A 15,000-nucleotide genomic window follows, 5' to 3' on the forward strand; every position below is an offset into this window, starting at 1 on the left:
GGATTCACCATATTTGTGTATGACTAGTATCTGATCTACAGAGGAATTCCCGCCTAAAGAAGTATCAAGGCAGTGACAGATATTGCCAGATATAAGGCAAGTGTCCACATTGATTTCTTGCTGGTCCCTTTCCAGGTGAAGCAGAACTCACCTCTTTGAGGAACGGTGATTCCACCCCCAAATATTTGGAAACGACGTATAGGCAGAAGAGGTGTCTGTCAATTCCAGCTCCAGTCATAGCCAATCGATAAAGATTCTGGTGTTTCTCTGAAGCCAGTTTAAAGAGGCGCCGGCACTGTTCTGCTGTCTACCCACACAAAAACACACAAGAAAATCACAAGAAAAAAAAAGGAATATTAGGTTGCATTTTCATTTAAGATAATATAGCAACTTTGGATTGTCATTTAAACAGATAAATGTTTACAAAAAACAAATACAAGACCTACCTCTCCATTTTCCAAAGCTTTGACAAAGGCACTACTTTCGTTTGAGCAGGATCGCACAGTCTCTGTCCGTCCTTCCCTGAAGAGACGCGTCATGGATGCCTCATAAGTCAGACAGAAGCCGCCACGATCCTGATGAATAGAATTAAATTAAATCATGACTTAAAAATAAAAATAAAATTCCTTCACAGGAAATGTACGTAACCTTTAAATGAATGTTTTGAGGGGAACGTCCATGTCTGTTGGGTCAGAGCATCATGAACCCCGGTTTGCTCCCAATAGACCTGGCAGCGCCTTGCGTGGCAGCAGTCGGCCATTGGTGTGTGAATGTGTGTGTGAATGTGAGGCTTAAGGCCCCGTCCAGACGGAAGCAAAGCCGGCTTTGTTCCTCAAACAAATCTCGTACACACAGAATCATTTCAAGACTTGCGTGTGTCCAAAAGAAGACGCTGAGGACGTTTAACGGCTGTAATGTATATGCCAAGTCTGGAGTGGCGCTGTAGCGCAGCCACAGGGAGTTAACGGAAAGCGTAGAAGAAGAATCAGCGAAGGAGAAGAACACTTTTTTTTTTCTAACTTAATTGCAATCTACAGAACAAACATGGCTTTGCATGTATCAAAACAACATGAAAAAGAAACAGGAGAAGTGACAATGACGGGTGATTCAAGTACAACACCGCTTGTTGAACGTGGGAATAAAGAAACAAAATATTTGGCTGCAAAAGCATAAGCAAGCTTAGGAGGCTGCGCAAAACGACTACGACATGGCTATCTGCCATTGTTGTTGACAAACTGATGGTTCGCGCGCAGTCACGCGAGAATTGGTGCATACGTCATCAATCTGCAACAATGCGTCGTCATCGAGCTGCGACCATTACGTCATCACTGGAGGAGTATCCTGCATATGGTGTACAGACGGACGCGTACGGAGGCGCGTTTTGAAATATTTCCACTCTGGAGCCCGGTTTCAAAAGTGATCAGTTTCAAGCTCCGAAACCGCGCCATCGTGTGGACGAACGGCCTGAACGGTAAGAAACTTGTGAGGATAAATTGAAACTGGCTTTCGTGCCTAAATTGTAAAGCGCTGTGGGCAACATATGGTGTAATTAAAACACTATATAAAAAGCAGTCCATTTACTATTTGGCCCCAATGCAAGTGGATTGATAGTGGTCAAAAGTCAAGCGTAAATCAAATCAAACTTTACTTATATAGCACTTTTTATACATAAAAATGTAACTCAAAGTGCTGAGTAAATATTGTACATTCTTTGATCGGCATCTTTATTTGGAATCACAACTGGTTCTTCTTTAGGCCACGAGAAAATGTTACGATCGAGGGGTAATACTAAATCCCAAGAAATTTATCAAAAAACACTGATAAATTTCCAATAGGCCTTTTACACGAAAAACGGTGATTGGCACTACAAAAAAATAACACAAAAAAACGAAATAAAAAAAAACCCCTGAATCAATAGATGTGAATAGGTTGGGGCTAATTCACAAGTATGAGGGGATCCACTGTAGCAGAGGTTAACAAACACCCTGCCCCATCTTTGAAACTTAAAGGGTCCATCCGGAGTGTGAGCACAAGCCGCCAGAAAAGACACGAGCGCAATGTACTTCACAAGCAGCGTCTTTGAAGTCAATTGCTTTCAATTAGTCCACATCTCGCATGAGTGCAGTGGAGGAGCGGTGTGGATGAGCAGATGAAAGGGGACACTTTGGTTGTTTAGTTTGCATTGTAGCCTACTTTTCTTTCTTTTTTAAGTGTAAGTTTGAGGTCTATTTTAAAAACAGCCCACCAGTGATTGGATACTGTGTCTTGCTAAAAAAAATTAAACAGAGGAAGAATATAAACATTTATTTACTCATAAACTTAACGTGGTACATGTTTCTAAATGTACCAATTATTCTATATTTTGTTTAAAAACAAAATAGAATGAAAGAAATGCTGGTATCTCCCCAAATATTTCAAATAAGCACATTTTTTTACTTTGCTATTTTTACTCATATCAGCCCATGCCTATTTAAAGTTTCCTGGTGTGTCTAATAATAATAATAATACATTTTATTTGTAAAGCACTTTATATTTCACATCAAACCTAACCCTAACCCATGAACAAGAAGGGGCTCAGAGATGATCCCTGATGTATTCCCACCTCCACTTTAAACTCCTCTGTCACACCAACAGCACACCTTATCACTGTCTTACAGTCCTCATATATGTCATGCACCACTTGAACATACTTCTCTGCTACTCCAGACTTCCTCATACAAAACCACAGTTCCTCTCTGGGGACCCTGTCATAAACTTTCTCCAGATCTACAAAGATACAATGCAGCTCCTTCTGACCTTCTCTGTACTTCTCTATCAACATCATCAAAGCAAATACTGCATCTGTTGTACTCTTTTTTTGGGTGGGGCATGAAACCATACTGCTGCTCACAAATGTTCACCTCTGCCCTCAGTCTCGCTTCAACTACTCTTTCCCATAGCTTCATTGTGTTTTTCAAAATTCAATACATTTTCTTGCATATTGATAAACATGATGTCAGCTTCCCATCTTGAAATCGCTATTTCCTTGAATTGTACCCCATGTATCAAACTGTCTTTTGTGGAGAGATGCACACCCCTATTATTAAAGGTAGAATATGTGGATGGTTTCCATTGTGGTTCTTGATGTTAGTTGTTCAGAGGTGATCATACTCAGTTGCAGTTTCTTAAACAGCTGACTTCTCAGCTTCAGCCACAGGCAGTATATTTTCAGTAAAAGCGCATGCACACAAAAGCTTTGCTTGCTTTAGTTACTTTTGGATGCGGCCCAAAATTACTCTCAAAAACAACAACAGAGCAAAGAAATGTGCAGCATGTCTTACCCTGAAGTATGCCAACTGTAATGCGATCTGAATGAATGCGTCAGGGCTGACCCGCAGCGTCTTAATTCGGCCTTTTCCAAAGTCTCTGAAGGGGAAGACATGGCAGTCCACATCGTCTGCCAAAGCCTGGGCAACAGCGAGAGAGCTGCACACTTGAGCTTGAACCTGCAAGTCCGACAAAGAAGAGAGACTTGAACAAAATATTGGCATAAATAAAGTTGATTACAGTTCCACATTGTTTATATGCTCTGATATTTTTGCCTTGCTCACCACCAAAACTTCCAAATAACTGTCAGTCTTAGGGAAAACCCCCAAACACGTTTCCGTTTTTGCAGCAATTATGCTTCAAAGCAAAATACTGTAAAAAAAGAAGTTTGTTTCGTTAAACAGCAGCCCTTTAATCTGTGACAGGTGCATTTCAATAGGGGTGTGTAGACTTTTTATATCAACTGTCAATCCCTTTAATGTAGAGGTTTGTATGATTAAAAACGTGTTAAAAATTCCACAGTAATTACTGCACTGCCAGACGATCAGATTAACTTTTGTAAAAAAAATTTTTAACGAGTTTTGTTTAGGAAGAAGGAGGACAATTGTTTCCAACTTTCCATTCTTGTTTTAGAGTACAAAGGAGTTCATAACATGAACTTTCACTATGACCCAGTCAACCCGCATTCCATGTCAATAGAGCAACACCCACACTTAGTAGATGATTGAGAGAGAGGGTGGGGGGTGGTGAGTTACAGGAAACAATGCTTATTTGTACTCCTTAACTGGACCTCAGATGCCATCCCCTTGACTACTTGTATTGACCTTTTGCACGTGACATCACAGCCCTCATGGGAACGGCCCCTACGGGACGCTGGACGGCAAAAGAGCCACTTGCCTGTATTGTAAATATTGAATCTCATACAGCGTAAAGTTCTTTATCTAATCGATTATCTTATAAAATAGTCATATCTTGCTGTGCGGTCGGTTGTACAGACAGACAAAGGAGTAAACCAAATGTTGCTTTTCATAGCATACCTTCTAATGAAGACAAAAGACGTCGATTGATAGCAGCAATCAACAGAAAGAACTGGCAGCCCACAAAGTATTTACGGATTTGCAGCAATAATTATTTTGCGAGGTTAGTAGATAAATGTTGTAATTAGAAGATAAATATTCATACATTTTACTAGTAAACGTACACTCTAACAAAGATTGTAACAGAGGTGTCGAATTGCGTGTTTCAAATCACATTAACGAGCCAGATAGTTAGCATCCATTCCAACTGCACGAACACACATCTTAGTTTTAAAATGCACCTTCTTCAAAGCTATTAAGTGCATTTGACTGTTGAATAATGGGGGATTTTGTCTTTGTGCTTGGAGTTTTTCACTCTGGAGCCGGTCATGAAATGACCGCATTGCTTGCCACTACGATAGTCATTTGTTCCATGCTAGTAAACATAGTGACATAACATCATCACAGCGTTTCAATATAGAACGGACTGTGTAAAAATAAGTCAGTTAGCATGATAAACAAGTTTTACCTTTGCATTACGAGGTATATTGTCCCCCGGTGTGAGCGTAACATCTCGTCCCAGAGACTCAGCCAGCGACAAGCTTTTGAATCAGGCCCGGTGTAAGGAGCAGAGACGGCATTGACTACATAATGATATAGGTTGTGCGCTGTGAATTCCGGCAAAGTCGGCAATTTGATGAACTTGGTAAAAATAGCAGGCAACAGAATGTAAAGGCTGTTTTCAAACTAGCGATCTCCAACTCCAACAGATCATCTTCCTCCATTCACCTGTCTTTCCCCGCCGCTCGTCTTACGGTGTCCTTGAGTGCTAAGAAAGGCGCCTTTAAATATAATGCATTATTATTATTATTATTATTATTAAATATCGCGCTCTATGAGTCCCGACTAAATGTGCAACTTCGACTGACAGGGGAACTTTGGTTGAAGTAATAGATTCCATGGCTCTATGGGCAATAATAACTTTTAATTTGTAAAATAACAGTCACTAAGTCACTAAGTCGCACCGGGTCACGTCCACTTCCATTCAACAATCATTTCCTTCCGCCGTCCATCATAGGGCAGTCGTGCAAATGGTCAATTAAATGCAATTTTCTATTGAAACAGCTTTTATATGGTTAGTTTAAATGCATTACTGTTATAACTACAGGCCTCGTCAGTACGATTTACTATTTAGTTGCATGCCCATAAGAATGATCGCTGTGTGTGTGTGGATACAGTGAGATCCATGAACCATTGACCTGCATTATAACTTCTCACTATGAAGCTTAACATCTATGTTAATTAGGTCACTAAGTCTTAAATTAAGATAACATGGGCAGTAAAAGGGGTTAGTGGTTCACATGTGTGTCATAGTTGCAGTAGCTTGGGACCTTCTGTGCTTATACCATTAAGTCAAGTGATGTCATATATCACAGAGCACTTAAGATACAGGACAGTAACATTGAAATGCCCCTTACTACCTGAACTTTGGATAACATTCATGTGTTTACACTTAAGAACTACAAGCGTGTCCAAACACACCAGAGAATGGCATAAAAACATTCAGGTATGTAATTATGTATAATAGGATCAAGTGTGTGGACTAGGTGGTGTCTGCCAAGACATGAGTAGTGAGTGGGCGAGTGGGATAAAGGCATTGGAAAGTTAGGAGTCAAGTTAGAATGTTACATAATACAAAGAGTAATTCTACTGTAACAATACCTCTGGCGAGATGTCCCAGATAAGCCTCTGTGGGTGAAGTAAGGAGCGGTCTAATTCACCCTTGCAGTGGCCATCCTCAGTGTATCCAAGATGGAAAGCGTCAGTGGCCAGTGTGAACTGAAAATACAGTTAAGTGTAGTCAAAAGTTTAGAGAAGCTAAAATTAGGTTCAACTATGAGGGTTATAGTGCATTTGAAAGGAAGGTGCATATGCTGGACGAATTGTCTCACACTTGATTAGAGCATATAGGTTGTGTTGTTTCCATTGCTCTGCGGTATGCATGAAATAAGTGACGATTTGCAGAAATGTGTAAATATTGAGTCTAGCGAAGCTTTTCTACTAAACAGCTCACAGTAAGTGGAATCTCTGCATGTTTTGGCAGCAGTAGATGAAACTATGGATTAGCAGCTGTGGTGATGAAATCTGTGAACAATGTTTTTTTTTGTTTGTTTTTAAATAGAACCAGTCTCTCATCTGATTATTCTATACTCCACCAATTCTTTATTTTTTTAAATTAAACACGGGTTTATTTTTGGTGGCCATCAAAGTAAATTTAAAAACATGTATTTTTATCATAGGAAAAATGAACAAAATAAATGAGATATATCAAAAAGACATACAAAATGTTTACAAAGCAACAATATGAAGGGGTGCGGAACCTAGGAATCTATTAGCATACAGACAGAAAAACAGCAAGAGAACAAAAAAACAAAAACGGTCTAAAAAATCTTTACCAATATTCTAGCTCAAGACGATATTAGAAAGACTTTACATATAACCATGTTACATAAAGGAGTTCAATTTGGAGGGAGCATTAGTAAGGATGCACCGCTGAAATGCCACTTGATTGCGTCAATTGGTCTTTTTAATTCAGTCTTTGGATTTCACGATATCTTTATTAGAATTTCATGAAATCTTTCCTTTCAAATTGAGATCGATCTATGTTGTGTCTTGACATCAGAAAATCTATCCTCTAATATCAAATATAGCATTTATTTCATATATTGAATGTTGCATGCAGAAAATCCTGAACTAGAAAATGGTTCAAAGCAGAAAAGCCAACTGTAAACGAATGGACGTTGTCTAGTTTAAAAAGGAAAGAATAACTTTCATTCTGTGAGGAGTGTTTTGCAGAATATGGGAGCGCTAGCTAAAGTATGCTACTGTGATTAGACCACCATTTATAGCACGTTTTCTTCTCATTCCATTTCTTGGTCTTTCACTTGTATAGTGGAAAACTACCTGTTAAAAGGTGCATTGCGGAGTTTGTCGCTTTTATACTCGCGACTGCCACCTCTGGCCTTAAGTGCAACGGCAGCCTCTGCGTCAAGCTCGTGCATGGTGCGCGTGAGTACGTATGCTCGAATAGATTCTTCATTTTTTCAATAATAATTTATACTGTACTCTTGTTTCAATGAAAGATCAAACTAAATTGTAAAATAAATATAACAAAATCTGGATGTATTAGATGAATGAATTGAGGATAGGTTTATTGGGCTAATTGTGACATGTAATAGCTTGTGACATGTAGATTAATTGTTGAATTGGTCCTGTGAAAACTCAATAAAAAGCAAATAAAAAAAACATAAAAACATGTATTTGTTTACCACAGCCACCCAACGACTTCTGCTATTTATTTGACGTAAGACTGGAATGCACATACTTCCCAAAGGTGAGCCACAGTTGGTGCATCAGCCCAGGAGTGTTCAGCGTTCAGTCCATTCTTCCCATTCTTGTAGATCACAACTGTAAACGATTTATCATACCACCTAGGAAACCCAAGAAAGACACAAGAACACGCAAATAATTTTGACATGATTAGGTTTGGGATTGGTGCCAGCGAAGGTGGGACAGGTGAAAGAGTCTGTGGCGGCATCTTCAGGTAAAACACTGGGATAAACACAAGTGGACGAGCATGGACTACTGACATCTATCTTTTCCATAGTCGCTCTGCCACCCACAGTCTCGTACATGCTTCCTTAGTAAGTTGGAGTAGTAGCGTTTTGCAAACATCTTCATACCGATTTTCAGGTTAGTGATAAATTAGCATAGCATTTTGGTTAGCTTGTCGTAGTATAGAAATTATTCAGACGGTAGCTTTTTACTGCTACTGTCAATCACAGCCAGACCATGCCCAACCCTCTCCCAGCAACGCCTGGTCCCTTGCTTGGTGGTGCTAAATTAATTTGAAGCCATTTCCTTGAGCTCTTTACAAGATGTTTGCCAGATTAAGCCATCCGGCTCTCCATATGATCCTGTTCCCCCTCATTTCTTCAAAGAGGTTCTCCCAAGTATCAGTACATCGGTTTTGGCTATTATCAACAGTAGCCTGTCTTCTGGTAGTTGTCCCCAAACAATTTAAACATGCTGTGGTGCAACCACTGCTGAAGAAACCTGGACTAGATCAATATGTGCTGTCAAATTTTAGGTTAATCTCTAAACTGCCTTTCGTCTAAAAAATTTGGGGAAAAGTGGTACACATGGAACTAAACACTATCTTGGACGAAAATAACATCTTGGAGGTTTTCCAGTCAGATTTTAAGACGATGCATAGCACAGAGTCAGCCCTGTTACGAGATTTTAATGACATCCTCCTGGCAAATGACACTGGAGACTATGTATGTCTCGTTCTGTTAGATCTGACTGATCTGAGCGTTTGATACAGTGGATCACAGTACTCTGTTGGCTCATTTACAGCACCAGGTGGGCATTAGTGGTGTAGTGCTCTTGAGTGGTTTAGATCTTATTTAGCTGACACAATGTTCTGTTTTAGCCTTGGGTGCTCCGACTCCTGCACTGCCCCACTGTCATATGGTGTACCACAATGTTCTCTATTTTGGGGCCCATACTGTTCTCATTGTACTTTCTGCCCTTGGGCTCCATTCTTAGAAAACATGGAATTTATTTTCATTGCTATGCGGATAACAGTCAGATCTATGTCCCGCTTAGTAAAAAGGACACTTTCTGATTGAAGCCACTTTTGTCCTGTCTGGAGGAAATCAAAGCCTGGATGACTTTAAATATCTTGAACTTCAACGAGAAGAAAAAAAAAAAGTTATGATCTTTGGTCCCAGTGGCCTTTCTCATCCTGCTGACCTGGGTCCTTTGGCGCACTATTTTTAGTCAACAAACCTGGGTGTTAAGACAGTGATTTTAAACTGGACCGGCAAATTAGCGCTGTTGTCAAATCCATCTTTTTATTTTTTTAAATCTTAGGCAGCTGACTAAGGTAAAGACTCTTCTATCTCAGCAGCACAACAACAACAATCCATGCCTTCGTTACATCTTGGCTGAATTACTGTAAAAATAAAACTGTAATTCATCATGGAATCAAACTGTCCTCCCTCAAGCTTTTCCAGCTGGTCCAAAATGCTGCTGCTTGTCTCCTACTTGGTGCCCGTAAGAGGGAGCACATAACCTCTATCCTGGCCTCTCTTGACTGGCTGACCATGCAATTTAGATTCCATTTTAAGGTTCTTTTATTTGTTTTTAAATCTCTAAATGGTCTTGCCCCACCTCACCTCGCTGAGCTCTTGCACCCCTACGCACCTGCCCGGTGCCTCAGGTCAGCAGACCAGACAAAATTGGAGGTACTGAGGACTAAGCGGAGGCTTAGAGGGGATCGAGCCTTTGCAGTTGCCGGTCCCTCCCTTTGGAACGACCTTCCGCTCAATATTAGGCAATCTCCCTCTCTAGCTACATTTAAAACGTATCTGTATTCTTCGGCTTTTGGCTCACTGTGAGACTTAGCATTGCCTTGGTGCTTTGTGGTGTGTTTGTGCTGTATTGTTATGAAATGTATGCTTATTTTATTCATTTATTCACTCAATCATTTACCTTCATTTTTCTCATTAATTTATTGATATGAAGTTTATGTACTTGTATACTTACTTAAAATATTTGTTTTGTTTTACTTATCTTTACTGCATTACCAATTTTTGTTCCATGTACAGCACTTTGTATACAGCAATGCATTTTGTCATTAATTTATTGATATAAAGTTTATGTACTTTTATACTTACTTAAAATATTTGTTTTGTTTTCTTGTTTTACTTATCTTTATTGCATTACCGATTTCTGTTCCATGTACAGCATTTTGTATACAGCAATGTTTGTTTTAAAGTGCTTTATAAATAAAGTCGAGTTGAGTTAAGTTTGAGCGCCGTTTTCAAATATTAGTGAGGGTGGAGCAAGAGTCTGGTTAGGGGGTAAATTACGCTCTAAAAAACAACCATCCACAAATCAAGTGCAGGTATTACATAACAGTCTACAGACTTTGAAGTGTAATTTTATTTCGTTATTTTGTTAGTTTTTTTTTACTATAACCTTGTTCAGGAGCTGGAGTTGGGTAAGCCTGTTAGTTCAGTATGAACATGTGCAGCTCTTTACTTTTATTCTTTTTTTTTTTTTAAAGAGCTCAGTATTATAGTATGTCATTAGTATGTCATCATCATTGCTCTTTTTTTTGTTTTTTGTATGTGGGTGAGTATGTGTATGTGTATTTGCGTGTGTGCGAGTGTGTGTGTATCCGTTAGTTCACCAAAAACCTATTAAAAAAAATCCCATACCGTTCACCGAAACCGAACACCGCCGTCAGGAGACCCGAGGAAGGACCAAAGAAAACAAAGGAAAGTGAAATCCAGCACCGACCAGACACCACACACCGGGCCACCAACCAGAGTTCTTCACCAACCCCAGAAACATCTAAATTCCAACAAATCAGGGAGACCTCAAGAGACCAAAGCAGAGACTGAGGAAAGGAAGGAAGGACAAACGAAGCAGAGTGAGATCCACAGACACCAGCCTCCACCGATTCAATGACCTGAGGAAGAAGCAGATTGTGTCTGAGTTTCGATAGATGCTGGTGTGGTGGATGGATCTGGCATGCATGAAAATCTCCACCAAAGAGGGGAGCCTTCGACCCCCACCAGGACAGAGCAAGCGCAACACCTCAGGGCCCCCCAGGCCGCGGCAGCGCCAAAGGACGACCCCCGGGCCCCGCCAGGGCCACCGGCCGGAGAGCAAACCCAGGAGCAGGAGCGCCCCCCACCCCAACACGGCCCGCGCCCCCAACCCAACGCAGCAGGACGGGGCACTGCAGGCCTGCCAGGCACCCCACCGGTCCACAGCCCCCGCTCCCCCCACCCCCATCCACCCCCGCCATCCACCCGAACCCAGCCCCAGCCGCCCCCAGGCCCCCAACGGCGGATCATGAAACGGAAGTTGAAGAGTGCAATGTTTTTCTGTTTACCAAGGAACCACCAACAGATGCAGAGATATTCATGACAGAATGTTTTGGCTCAGCAATAATAGACACTGTTTGCACTAAGACAGTGTGCGGACAACAGTGGCTTAAACACTACAGCACAGTATTAGGAAAGAAAAGTGCTAATGCTATGAGAGAGAGTGAAAAACAAAGTTGCAGGCCATTTAAGTTTGGCGATGGAAAAGTGGTCTACTCAGTGAAAAGTGTGAAGATACCGGCTAAAATTGGGCACACAAAGTGTAACATAGAAGCTGAAGTTGTACCTGTTGACATCCCACTGCGCTTAAGTAAGACATCCCTAAAGAGCAGGAACAGTTTTGAACATGGAGCATGACAGTGCAGTAATGTTCAAGCAGCCTGTCAAACTGGATTTTACTAGTTCTGGACATTATTGTGTAAGCATTGTGGACAGTGAGCAGAAATGCAATGGTGATACGGAGCACATGCCAGCTACTGAGGAAGAAATATTGACAATAACAGAAACAATGAAAACAGATGAGAAGATGAGAGTTTTAGAGAAACAAACAATTTGGACATGCCTCTGCAGACAAGCTACAAAGACTTTTGAGCAGTTCCGGCAACAAGGACACTGGATGTGTCGACCTGCTACAAAAGGTAGTATGTCAATGTGAAGAGTTTCAAAAATATTGTAGAGTTAAACCTAAACCTGCTGTGGGATTACCACTTGCTTCAACGTATAATGAAACTGTTGCTGTGGACTTGCATGAGCTCGAGCCAGGAGTGTGGTACCTACATATTGATCAGTTCACTCGTTTTAGTGCAGGAAGTGTGCTTACAACAAAAAGGTCTTCTGAAATAGTCAAACATTTTATTCACGACTGGATCAGTATGCACGGCCCACCTAAAAAACTGTTTAGTGATAATGGTGGGGAGTTCAACAATGTAGAAGTGAGAGACATGGCTGAGAATTTTAACATGGAAAAAAAAGCAACAGCTGCCTACAGTCCTTGGAGTAATCAGACCCTAACTGAGATCATAATGAAAGTGAAACCAAGCACTGGATGCAACTGGAGCACTGCTATGGACTGGGCTTTGAAGGCAAAGAACTGCATGCAAAGTGTTCATGGCTACAGTCCACATCATCTGGTATTTAGACAGAATGCCAATCTACCTTCTGTGTTGATTGGCCAAGCACCTGCTCTAGAGGGTACCACAAAAAGGGTCGCCAAGCATATTTCAGCTCTGCACGCAGCAAGAAAGGCTTTTACTGAAGCAGAATGTTCGGAGAGAATACGAAGAGCACTAAAGAAACAGGTGCATCACACAGATGAGAAGTTTGAACTCGGTGACAAGGTTTACTACAAAAGAGTAGACTGTATTGAATGGAAAGGGCCAGGAGTGGTCATTGGACAGGATGGTGCAGTTGTTTTTGTCAGACATGGAGGCACCTGTGTTCGAGTTCATCAACTCAGACTGAAGAAAGTTACTCGGGAATATGATTACGACCCTCTAATTACCTGTGATCAAGAAAACAACAACAAGCAACAGTGTGCTGTTGATATGACAGATGAGCCGGAAAAAGAGACACATGCTGAACGCAGTGAGAATGATCGATTGCCCGCTATGGAAAACCAGAGGGCTGAAGGACATGAGAATGGAAGTTAGTGTCAATTTAAAGGCTGGTCAGATTGTAACATTCAAAAATACAGAAAATGGCATTCAACAAATGGTAAAAGTTTTGGGACGTGCTGGAAAAGTGACAGGAAAATATAAAAACTGGTACAATTTGGAGCTGCTTGAGCCTGCTCGAATGGCTGGCACCAACAAATCTGCAGATGTGTCACAGTTGGAGGATCTTCAAATCCAGGTGCATCGTGATGCCTTGGCAAATCCGTGAGGACATACTTGTGACAAAAGATGTCTCATTTGATGAAGCTAAGTCAAGTGAAATACAAAACTGGAGACTAAATTATGTGTTTGAGGAAGTTGAGGACAAGGGACAAAAGCGCATATCCACACGATGGGTCTGCACTCTGAAAGAGACAGTGACTGGATTAGTACCAAAAGCACGGTTTGTTACAAGAGGATTTGAGGAGCTGCAAATTACAGAGCTACTCACCAACCTGTGCGTCTGAGTCACTGAGGCTTCTTGTAGCAGTGATTTGTCAAAGACAATGGCAACTTCATTCGATGGACATAAAGTCAGCTTTTTCACAGGGTATGGAATTGTCTAGAGACATTTTTGTCAAACCTCCTCCTGAAGCGAACAGTGTAGGGACACTTTGGAAATTAAAGAAGTGTGTGTATGGCTTGGCAGATGTCTCTCTGTATTGGTATAACCGAGTAAAGAATATAATGATTGAGGCAGGAGGTATTATATCCAAAGTAGACCCAGCAGTTTTCTACTGGCAGGACAATGACAAGAACGTAACCGGTGTTCTTGCTTTCATTTGGGGTGGGTCTCAAATTTTGGAAATGACAGTCATGGCACATCTCAAAGCAAGGTTCAGCATTGGGCGTGAAGCTCATGACAATTTTTCTTTTGTCGGTGTAGATTTTGTAACTTCTGACAAAATAGTGAAAATACATCAAGACACATACATTGCACACTTACAGCCTATACCTCTCACATTGTCACGAGCAGCTGAGCAAGCTTTACCTATTACTGAGGAAGAGAGGGATCAGCTCAGATCAAAGATAGGGCAACTTTTATGGGTTGCTAGACAAAGCAGACCTGATCCCATGTTTGATGCCAGTAATCTGGCATAAAATCTCAAATGTGCTACAATACAGACCATTCATGAAGCAAATAGAGTTGTGTCTAAAATCAAAACTAAGACAGTTGAGTTGAACTTTCAATACCTTGGAAAAGATGATAGCCTGAAGTTGGTTACATTTACTGATGCATCTTTTGCAAATCTCTCAGATGGAGGTACTCAAGGTGGCCACTTCACTCTTTTGATGGGTGAAAACTGACTGTTTTCTCTGATTTCTTGGCAGTCAAAGAAAATCAAGAGAATTGTCAGGAGTACACTTGCAGGTGAAACGCTAGCAATGACTGAGGGAAGTGACAATGCAATTTTTCTGTCAACATTATTCTCGGAACGCTATGCTGGTAGTACTGAGCAACTTGTACCAATCTGTGTTACTGATAATCATTCTCTTATCGATGCACTGAAGTCTACTAAATGTGTTGCTGAAAAAAGGCTTCGCTTGGAAATCAGCTCTATTAAAGAGCTCATTGAAACCAAAATGGTTAAAAAGGTGCTGTGGTCAGACACCAAAGATCAATTGGCAGACTGTGACTAAAAAGGGAGCATCTTCAGCAATGTTACTCAAGGCTCTCTATGAAGGGCATTGGAAAATTGAGTGAACAACCAATTTATTGTTTAATGGTTACACAGTTCAGTATTTGCACACATTTATGTTATACATATGTATAATGTTCATTTGTTGTCTTGTTTTTTTTTAAGAGACTAAGATTGTTGTTCAATTTAATAACCATCACATGCCACACCGCAAGGGGGCAGTGCTACTTATTTTATGCCAAGTGGGCTCTTGAGGGAGAGCAAGCGTTGGACTGTGGGTGTAACGGATGTGGGAGCGAAGTGCAGCGGAATAAAGTGGTCTGAACTTGAAACAAAAGTGGAGTTCTTATTCCATCTAACAGTGAGGACATTACATTACCTTAATTGCTCCTTTGTTTCTCACTTTGCACTAACAGCAGCG

The 15,000-nt window shown here is 40.9% G+C and overlaps 1 protein-coding gene across 1 annotated transcript in view; it reads right to left on the reverse strand.

Annotated features, from left to right (window-relative positions):
- Nucleotides 1–15,000, reverse strand: part of cpt1a2b (carnitine palmitoyltransferase 1A2b) — a 33,298-nt gene that overhangs the window by 6,034 nt on the left and 12,264 nt on the right. Inside the window, exons 10-14 of the mRNA XM_086084023.1 lie at nt 7,708–7,813; nt 6,045–6,161; nt 3,321–3,485; nt 447–575; nt 152–307 (exon numbers count right to left, since the gene is read on the reverse strand). Coding sequence (XP_085940149.1) covers nt 152–307; nt 447–575; nt 3,321–3,485; nt 6,045–6,161; nt 7,708–7,813 — 673 coding nt within the window. The remainder of the gene's footprint in view (nt 1–151; nt 308–446; nt 576–3,320; nt 3,486–6,044; nt 6,162–7,707; nt 7,814–15,000) is intronic.

This window comes from Leptonotus elevatus, chromosome 1, assembly GCF_054856555.1.
Source record: "Leptonotus elevatus isolate MCC_2025b chromosome 1, RoL_Lele_1.0, whole genome shotgun sequence".
In the NCBI taxonomy this organism is placed as follows: Eukaryota; Metazoa; Chordata; class Actinopteri; order Syngnathiformes; family Syngnathidae; genus Leptonotus; species Leptonotus elevatus.